The following is a 9,529-nucleotide window of genomic DNA, read 5'->3' on the forward strand; positions in this document are numbered from 1 at the left end:
AATAGTACTACAGTAGTGCAAAATAGCGAAAATTAGAGGACCACATTTGCAGTAGTGCTATAGTAGTATCATGTTGGCACTACATGGCACTATAGAAAAAGCGATAGTGAAGAGTAGTTATAACTAGTACCAAGTATACTAATTAGTGCTTAGTTGCACTACTGAAGAAGTGCGTCTGAATAGTAGCTCTAATGCAGATGTCATCTCTGCTAACACTTGCTAATATAGATGAGATTATCTGAATAGTGATAATTAGTGTCAATTCGCAAAGGCTGTTTTTCCAGATGAAGAGGTATTTCCCTTCTCCGCAAATTTTTCGTACTTCGGTCGGCGACAAGGGTGTGCCAGACGACAAAGCCTCTAAGGCGCAGAGTGAGATACCCTGTACAGCCTCAAGCTGTTTTGTGATAACTACGCTGTAGTCGTGACTCTTCTGGACGTCGGAGAACCCGTGGTCTATGGCTACAGCGAGCATTGACATGGCTAGCAAGACAATGAGGGCCCAGCACAGCGAGATTTGATATGGCACACTGACCGTAGCATAGCGAGCAATATGTGAGGCGCTCTCCCTTGTCCAGTAAGCCCAGCACGTCTAAGAGGACCTTGTACGCCAGCGCGTTCACCCCTGCGTCTCCCAAGAATTGCACCAGACATAGAACTGTCACTACAGGGTTCCTCTCGTTGAACTGTTCTGGGATGTATCTTGGTAGTAGCGACAGGCAAGCGTCGGTGATGACTGTGTTATTCATGTCGACCCGATTCACGAGCACACACTGCAACGCGGATGTGAGGAGCGAATTCAAGACACGATGCAGGTCCTCAGGACGAGAGACGTCCGCGCCTTCCCTTAAGTATGACTGCCTGTGTTGGATGGCGTCGAAGACAGGGGCGAACTCCGCAGGTGGAAGATCTGGGAAGACGAAGCGAAGGTTTTGTAGATGCTCATTGTTGAGTGTAGTGGTGAGCGCGAACGCGGCGGTGGTACGATCCAGAGTCCCCGCGTTGTGCAGAGTATGAGCGTCCCTAATACCCCTCCAAGTAGGCCATCGAAATATTTCCAATCGCAGCAAGTGTGCCAAGGCGAAGAGGCACTCCTGCAGCTGCCCATACTGTACGTGGATTGTAAGGAAGGGAAGTAGCGTGTTGCTGACACAGAGAAGTACTCGGCAAATGATGGAGTATAGGGCTCGCGTCTGAGGAGAGCGGTAGGGGCAGTCTCTGAAGAACAGAGGGAGGACCGCTACGACGACCAGGAAGAGGAAGAGAGCTCCAACGAGTGCTGTGGCGACGGTTGCAATCAGGTCATGGACGGCCCTGAGCAACACAACCATACCCGAGAGGAATAGGATGAGGGAGGCTTGTAGAAGTAGAGATGGTATGATGATGATGATGTCGACTCGCCACTTTTTCAGCACATTGTAGTGCTGCTGGCGGCGGCGCCCAACGGCACGAGAAGTTCCACCAAGCCCGAGGGACAGGTTATGGAGCCATTGCTGCACGATGAGCGCGATGGATGCAGACGCCAGACTGCAGATCAGGCTCGCGAACCAGAGTATGTTGACTACCACAACAGAGTCTGGTGGGACGAAGAGGGGCTGTATCTCCGTCAACGGGCGAGAAGTTATCGTGGAATTGATGAAACCAGAGTTTATCGAGAAGCTGTTCAACTGCATAGAGATCTGCTGAAGGATGGCCAGTGATGGGTCTGTGGGTGGAGATTGGAGAAGTGTGTAGACTTCGACGTTGAATGGAGTCAAGACTGCGGAAATCAGCCCGGCCTATTCAATGAAGTCAATCATTCCGTCATCCTCAAGATCTTCACTCTGCGGGACACTCACAAAGACCAAGAGATTGTCCATGTCCTTCTGCCACTGTGTCAGAAGGTTCGTATAGTATACTTTGACTTCATGATCGATCATAACCCTTCCACGTATCTTTCTTCTTGTCCATGTCCACAGGATACTCGCCCTTGAGTTCTTGCTGTAATTCCTATGATACTGTGAGTGAGGTGTAGAGGTCATCGATAGCAATGAGGGACTCACCTCACGAGTGGGAGGACGCCAATCGTCCCAGGGAGCTGAGAAGGTCACGAACTGCCCAGCCATTATCACTCAGTACAGATTCCATCTAGCACACCTGGTCGGGAGTATGGTTTGCCAAAGTCTTATATCCAAACGTGTGAGCTTCGCAGAAACAGGTGCAGACGATACAGAGGTACTGGCTAGCTCAGCTGAGGCCAAGAATATGATAGCCCCGTCTACTTGCCCTGCATCTTTATAGGCAGACTCGGACGTAGCACCGAATCGTGTATGCGGCTCCTCTTGCAATGTCATCCCTCGAAACCCATATCTTGGAATGTGCAGCAGACACTTGCACGCAACCGGGCATTGTCGCATGTGTTTATTTGATTGCTTCGGTGCACAGACCGTGACGGAGATGAGTTGATACATGGTTATTGAGTCCACCACCCTCCGAACGTGCTCATCAATTGTGAGCTGCTTACGTTTCCCCGAATGGACAACTGCACTCCGAAAAGGAGTATGTGATCGGAGCCGAAAGCTCGGAGCCAATATTCTCTAGGTGAACATGGTGCATGTGGCGGCTTTGACTTCATATCCGGCGTGTATGGTACGGTGTAGTCTTGATGCTTCCCTCAACAGTGGCGCTGGACAAAGCATCTCTAGTCTGCACACTTGCAGCATGGTCAAGGTCCCAAAGTGCACCACCAGCCTCCGTCGCGCCTGAACGCACATCATCACGTCTGGTGTATTCGAGGCTCTTCTCGAAAGGACCTCCGCGTGCCGTCCATCTGTCTACCTATCTACAGGAATATTACATTGCCGTCAATACTGGCGCCAGCCATGGGCATACCGGCACGAGAACGCACCTCAAACAACACCCCGAAACTGAACGTCGCCGCAGCAAACGTTTGCTGCTCGCATAGCGCCATGGTCTCAGGGTCCTTCCAAGACTCGAGCACGTCACGGGTTCTGTGGATAACATCTTGCTTTTGTCGTGCCCATGACGGGGCGACCTTCCAGACTAGTGCGACATGAGACCAGAGAGGTCGTTCATGAGCTGTGCTGCGCGCCACAGGTCCTCCACAGACGTCGAGACAGCGGTCTCAACGGCTGTTAACACCACGATGACACCATGAATACCTTAGATGTAGAGCGTAGTCGCATAGCTTCGGGCCGAGCATCAGTTTGAGCAGCTGACCTGAAGAGAGAGGATGACAGCAGGAAGCTTAAGTACAGTTGTTTGCATATCAAACTGCAGTGTCGTGCGCGCGTCGAGCCTGTTTGTTCGTGTTTGCTCCGCCGTCGGGTACCGGCTAGGATGGCCACTCCGGTGGGTGCACCCTCAATAAAAATGGATAAAATCCCTCAAGAATGTCGTAGCGGGTTGATAGTACATACAATATGGCCCCTAGCAATACCTGTTTGGCTTTCAATGCAGGAGAAGCTTTTTATACTTGATGGTGACAGTGGGTTGACGGAGGCCGGTCTCAAACAGGCAGAGGAACGCTCGCTCACGGCGTTGCAAACACGGGCAAACAGCTCTGCGGCGCGCACATCGACTGCAGTTGGATATGCAAACAACTGTAAGCTCATATTGCCACCCTCTCGCGCATAAGTAGACTCACCTATGGTCGGCTGGAGGGCCATGGCTGATTTCGTGTTTTGCTATCGTGGCTTTTGTGCTTGATGCTGGCGCCTTTTGTTCTTCGGCACTTACCGGTACTCATTGCGGGCGCCTTTTGTGGGTCTCTCATTGTCTTTCCTTGGCTTCGTACTCCTCATATTCTGTGTAGACTACAGCTCAGCATCTAAGAGTTATTGATGGCTCTGAGTCTCTATCTGATTATATTAATCTTTAGCACCACTACTTCTGTGCTTTTCGAGAGCATACTGTTACCGTCGGTACGCCCCACCCCCTATCTTTTCGCTATTGGACTACTCCTTCTCGTCGCCCTCGTGTACACTCCACCCCCCTTCCTGTTCCCGGCGACCTATGCTTACCCTCCCGTTCCTCTATCGTCCACCTGTACACTACCATCCCCCATTCCGCCCCCTGACGACTGCGTTCCTAGTCCCGGCCCTCTCCCTTTGTATTTCCCCTTTCGTCTATATGACTGGACCCTGAGTCCGACCCAGACCCTTTCCCTTTTCGGTTACATTACTTTACCCTGACCCAGACCCCGACCCTTGTCGCGCCCCCTTCCCTTTTCGGTTACATTACACGACCCTGACCTAGACTCAGGACCCTGTCCCACCTCTATCCCCTTTCGGTTATATCACAGGACCCTGATCTAGGTCGTGTACTATACCGGGCCCAGCCTCGACCAGACACGTTCCTTTACAGTCTCCTCATACCTCCCCACTTTGGTCGGTTACCTTTCCCTTCCTAATACAGTCGGTATCCCATAGTATATAAAGAGGCCCGTAGTCGGTAGAGGCTCCCCACTTCTGTTCTCCTCTTTGTTACCTCCTGTATCCCTATATCCCTCAATCTAGGGACTTGTGCGATATGTCACGGACGTTGGACAGACGCCCCTTTTTGCCGCCCATTCCCCTCCCTTTGACGCCCACCTTCCATTCGCAGACCATTTCCTTTTCTAGCCCATCCCAATTTGGACACTGTAGATACGTTCCCACAGCCGCATGCTACGTTCCCACAGCCGCATGCTACGTTCCCGTGATCGCCATGCCCTTGCCTTTTCTTTCTCGCCCTTTGTTCTCTCTTTGTCATCTTCACTGCCTCGCTCTCGCGCCTTGTCCTTGGTTGCTAAGCAGCCCCTCTAGTATATAAGGACCCCCTTAGGCGCTCCCTAGTCCCCATCTCGACCTCTTGGTCATTGAGACTAGGTGAGTGACCATAGCTTTGTACTTCCCTTCGAGTGCTAATGTATAACTTGGTCATTGGGACTAGTCTGTCGCTGGTTGCGTGAAGACTAGCTTTCGTCAGTCTCGTGCCTTCGTGCCGACCGCCGCTCTGCCCTGTCGAGTTTTCTGATACGTTTATCCCTCTTACCCTCTCTTCTCCCCTTTCAGCTCCTCGCCGCTCGCCTACGAGGTCGTCGCCAAACGACGACCCGAGTCTACGCGCCTAGTCGCCGCGACACGATACTCTCTCCCCCGTGTGCTACACCGCGGACTTGGATAAGTCCGCGTGATAAGTCTGGATAGACTTGTGTTAGTACTTCAGCGTAACACATACTCTAAGTACACGAAGGTGCTCGAGCAGCCTGAAAGCTTGATAAATTTTTGGCACTTTCTACTCCTTCTACTCTACTCTTCTGCTCAATTTGGTGGCCGCAATGCAAACCATTCGACTTACATAACTCAAACGACACGCAGTAGCTATTTTCGTGCACTAGCGCCTATTGCTTTACGCAACCCCGAGTCAGAACTGGCTGTTTGTCTGTATGCCAAGATGTGCTCGGTATTTAAACAGACAGTCTGTACTTGAACAATGCAGACGGGAGCACCTCACAGCCGTTGAATAGAAAGAACCTGATCGCGCACAAGAGGTACCGCCGCACGTTCTCGTACAGCAGCGTGACTCCGGCCATGTACGTCCTTGAGGACAGAGTGTGAATATCTCCTGCAAGCTATACAGCTCGTCCTTTGTTTGGGTCGGGAAGCCAGACCAGTTGTTCTAGAAGCGCTCATGGAGTTGCTTCAAATATGAACCTAGGCGGAGGTTGAGCAGGGCAGCCTGGCATGAGGAGAGCTTCCCCGAATGTTGCAGTATGGCCTCCAGATGTACAAAGGACAGTAAACTCACTTCAACGAGCTCAAGCTTCCGCCTCACCTGATACTCCACCTTGGTTATAATCCAATTCCTCGATGATGAAGCTCCTCTTCTCATAGGAAATCTGCTTCACAGTGGAGGTACAGTAAAGGTTAGCTGACATGAGATGGTGCGGGGGTATAAGTTAGTAACAAAGCACCACAATAGCTGTCCGAAGGACAAAAGGCGCCAGCGTCAAGCACAAAAGCCACGATCACAAAACGCGAAATCAACCGTGGCCCTCCGGCCGACCATACTCACCGGCCCAGCGCCACGTCCGCCTTCAGCGCTTCAGTTTCTGCGCCTACCACGGCCACTCCAGTCATGCCAGTAAGGATCGCACCCACTTCTCTCCGTTCCACCCCCTTCCCTTCTACCTTAACACCGGTCTCTCCATCTTCCATGGCCCACAGTACCTCATCTACGGCAAATGTCAAGAATTCCTCTGCCTCCTCTGGACCTTGTTGCTATACGTCTGCTATCCCCCCCAGCTTGTGCACCACGCATAGAGTTGACACGGTATTCACCGCTCGCCGCCCCGTGGACCCCTCCTTTGCTGATGAGATGCCCCAGGCGCCCGTGCGGCCCTTTATGGCAATCTCCCGACATGAACTCGCGGAGGCGGTGGCCTCCACCTCCAGTCGCTCCGCCCCCGGCCCGGACCACATGAGGTGGCCCTGGATCAAGGCCCTTGTCAAGAATGAGTCGAGCTGCGCAACGCTTCTCCTCATCTTCAACGCCTGCTTGGACCTGGGGTATTGGCCCCACCAGTTCAAGGAGGCGGTGTTAGTGGTCATCTCGAAGCCCAAAAAGGCGGACTACTCAGTTCTGAAGGCCTTCCGCCCCATCGCTCTCCTGAGCTGCATTGGCAAGCTCTTTGAGAAAGCTCTCGCAGCTCGCCTACAGTTTGATGGCCAGAAGTATGGCCTGCTTCACCCTATGCAGTTTGGGGGCACCATGCAGCACTCTACTGTTGATGCGGGCATCTTGCTCGTTCACAGAGTGCGCCAGGGATGGCAGATGGGCCTCGACACATCTGTGTTGGCCTTTGATATTTCCCAGTTTTACCCATCGGTCAATCATGACATGATGGTGTCCATTCTGGGCAAGCAGGGCTTCCACCCGAAAGTGGTGCGATTCTTCTCTCACTACCTGCACGACCGCTCATCCTCCTACAGATGGGGGGCGGACACCTCCCCAGCATTCCCTGCTGTGGATGTCGGACTCGCTCAGGGTTCCGCCTTGTCACCAGGGCTGTCGGGGCTATATATAGCCCCAGTGGTGCACAAGCTTTATCCAGTGGATGGACCTGCCACGCCGGACAATGTGGGGCTGTCCTTTGTCGATGATGGCATGTGGGCGGTGATCACTGCTTCACTTGACTATAATGCGTGGCAGCTAGGTGAGCTGTACCGAGCTGTAGTGCATGAGTTGGAGCGAATCAGTCTCGCTGTAGAGCTGGACAAGACGGAGGGCATTCACTTCACTCGTAAGGCAGGTAATCCTCCCATTGACCTGGGCATCGCACCATTCACCGGCGCATCCCCTCTCGTCCCCTCCCCTACCATCCGCTGGCTGGGGTTGTATCTCAACCGACGCCTGACATTTCAGGTGCACGTCAAATTCTATGCAGCTCGAGCGGCAAGCACCGCCCAAGCCCTCCTTATGCTTGGCAACTCTGTGCGGGGTCTTCCACCTGCGCAAAGGCGCACCCTCTACATCTCATGCGTCGTACCCCTGATGACGTATGGATGTCAAGCTTGGTACTGGCGGAAAGGCACCACTGGACTCATTGACCGCCTCCGCAAGGTGCAGCTGGTGGCATGCCAGTGGATCACCGGCGCCTTTCACACCTTGCCGGGTGGGGGCATGGAAGTTCTTGCCGGCCTCCCTCCGTTCGTCTCCTCATTGAAAAATTGGTGCGGCGCAACGGTCTATGCACACGCACTCTCTTCGGGTCACACCCCCTTATTGCAGCCCTCCCGGACCACTGGAAGGCAAACCACATTGCGCCACCGGTGCCCTTCCCCATGGGACGGGGCCTCGACTCTAGGGGCTCCCCCCTCTTGCTCATCAACGAGGCCAGTCGCGCCAGTGACGAGGACTTTGCCATGTTCCATTCTGAGAGCCGGCCCGGAGACCGGGTACTGGACCTATTTGGTGACCGCATCACGCTCCTGGGCCCTCACCCCAAGAAGGTGAGGGTCTCCAAGTCAAACCCTGATGATGAAGACGCAGCAGCATTCCGTGCATGGGTGCAAGATGATCTAATGCCTGTGCTTCGGGCTGCCGTCGACGACCCGCGGTCTGTATCTATCTTTATTGATGGATCAGTCACGCTCAAACCTGTCTGCAAGGCGGGAGCTGCCTTCACAGCCTATCGAGGGGGACGCCGCCTAACTTCACGCGGAGTTCCTGTGGGGCGGACTGTGTCTTACGACACTGAGATGGTGGCGGCTGGAATGGCGATCGCCTTCGCATCCAAACAGCGGTGCGACACCATTTACCTGATGGCGGACAACGAGGCTGCTCTCAGGTCCATCTTCAATACAGGCAAACATGGACAACAGCTTGTGTCTGTGATTGCATGCCGCAACATCCGGCAGTGGCTGCTTGCAGATGAGTGCTGCCGGGTCGTCCTTCACTGGTGCCCTTCTCACACGGGTATACCATGGAATAAGGAGGTCGATGAAGCTGCTAAACGCGCTGCCGACCTGGAGGGCCCCGGCACCTCCTCACGCTCCCTGGCTTATGCCCGACATCGGGTAATGGTCTAAATGCTATCGGACTGGCGATGCCTCTCCAAGGAATCGCCCACATATCTTGGGACGAGCTTCTTGCGGTTACGCGCGCTCCTCCCCCCCAAACACATTCAGCCCCCCACCATCAAGGCGCTTGAGGGCTCCCGAAGGATCATGACGCACTTCAGTCACGCGTGCCTCAACCATGCACCACTGGGGTTGTACCGGCTCCGGTTTTTCCCAGACGAACCCATGGATTGCACATGGTGTGGGGTCGTCCAAAGCCGCCTGCACGTTTTGTGCGACTGCGTGAACTATAAGCGGCTGCGATGGTGGTGGTGGACAGCCGAGCATGAGTTTCTAGTGCAGAAGGAGTCCTTCGCGGAGCTCTGCACGTTCCTGGATGACAACCCCAGTGCGTTCTCCTTTGAGGACGCTCCACCACAGCTGGCGGACTTCAAAGCCATCTAGGGCTTGAAATCCCACAAGCTCATGGGCGAACTAAGGTTTTGCCCTCATATGTGTCACGAACCGCCCTCACGGCGCTACGTTTCCTTTTCAATTCGGACCATTGCCTCGTACGCTTCCTTATTGTTCACTACTCGCTATGGTTTCCCTTTGTCCGCACACGGACAATAGCTCCCTTTGTCCCCACGTCCGCTATTGTCCTACACCCCTTGTACTTCGTACCCATGGCGATGCTATTGTTCTCTAGCGCCCATTGTTCGTTCCCTGTATATAGCTGGATCCCTTGCTACCTGGAGACTCTAGTTTCGACCTCTTGTCTCCAGGTAAGCCATCGTGTATTTCGCTCTGTAGATACTTCGCTCAATACACAACTTGTCTCCAGTCCTGCCTGTTGAGCTCCGCTCCAGTCTCACTGCGATCAGAGCTCGTCGGCGCTCCTGCCTGCCCTCGCTCGTCTCCACTTACTCGCTCGACAGTCAGTCGTAACACTAGGTCGAAACTACCTCACAGGCACCAGCGTCCCT

General features: G+C 53.8%; 4 protein-coding genes across 4 annotated transcripts; 3 read left to right on the forward strand and 1 right to left on the reverse strand.

Annotated features, from left to right (window-relative positions):
* Positions 1-1,658: 1,658 nt before the first annotated feature.
* Positions 1,659-1,928, reverse strand: DICSQDRAFT_23130 (uncharacterized protein; the record flags this gene model as incomplete). Its single annotated transcript, XM_007367379.1, has 2 exons — positions 1,659-1,778; positions 1,839-1,928. Coding segments are annotated over 2 exons (210 nt in total), but the record flags the coding sequence as incomplete, so codon positions are not given.
* Positions 1,929-6,321: 4,393 nt separating this feature from the next.
* DICSQDRAFT_11701 (uncharacterized protein) lies at positions 6,322-6,477 on the forward strand (the record flags this gene model as incomplete). The annotated part of the gene is made up of 1 exon (XM_007367380.1): positions 6,322-6,477. A coding segment is annotated over one exon (156 nt), but the record flags the coding sequence as incomplete, so codon positions are not given.
* A 60-nt stretch (positions 6,478-6,537) lies between these two features.
* DICSQDRAFT_13940 (RNA-directed DNA polymerase) lies at positions 6,538-6,741 on the forward strand (the record flags this gene model as incomplete). The annotated part of the gene is made up of 1 exon (XM_007367381.1): positions 6,538-6,741. A coding segment is annotated over one exon (204 nt), but the record flags the coding sequence as incomplete, so codon positions are not given.
* Positions 6,742-8,573: 1,832 nt separating this feature from the next.
* On the forward strand, positions 8,574-9,008 carry DICSQDRAFT_171698 (uncharacterized protein; the record flags this gene model as incomplete). The annotated part of the gene is made up of 1 exon (XM_007367382.1): positions 8,574-9,008. One exon carries the CDS (start codon positions 8,574-8,576, stop codon positions 9,006-9,008), a length of 435 nt encoding a protein of 144 aa, XP_007367444.1.
* Positions 9,009-9,529: the final 521 nt, after the last annotated feature.

Source organism: Dichomitus squalens (genome assembly GCF_000275845.1).
Source record: "Dichomitus squalens LYAD-421 SS1 unplaced genomic scaffold DICSQscaffold_25, whole genome shotgun sequence".
In the NCBI taxonomy this organism is placed as follows: domain Eukaryota; kingdom Fungi; phylum Basidiomycota; class Agaricomycetes; order Polyporales; family Polyporaceae; genus Dichomitus; species Dichomitus squalens.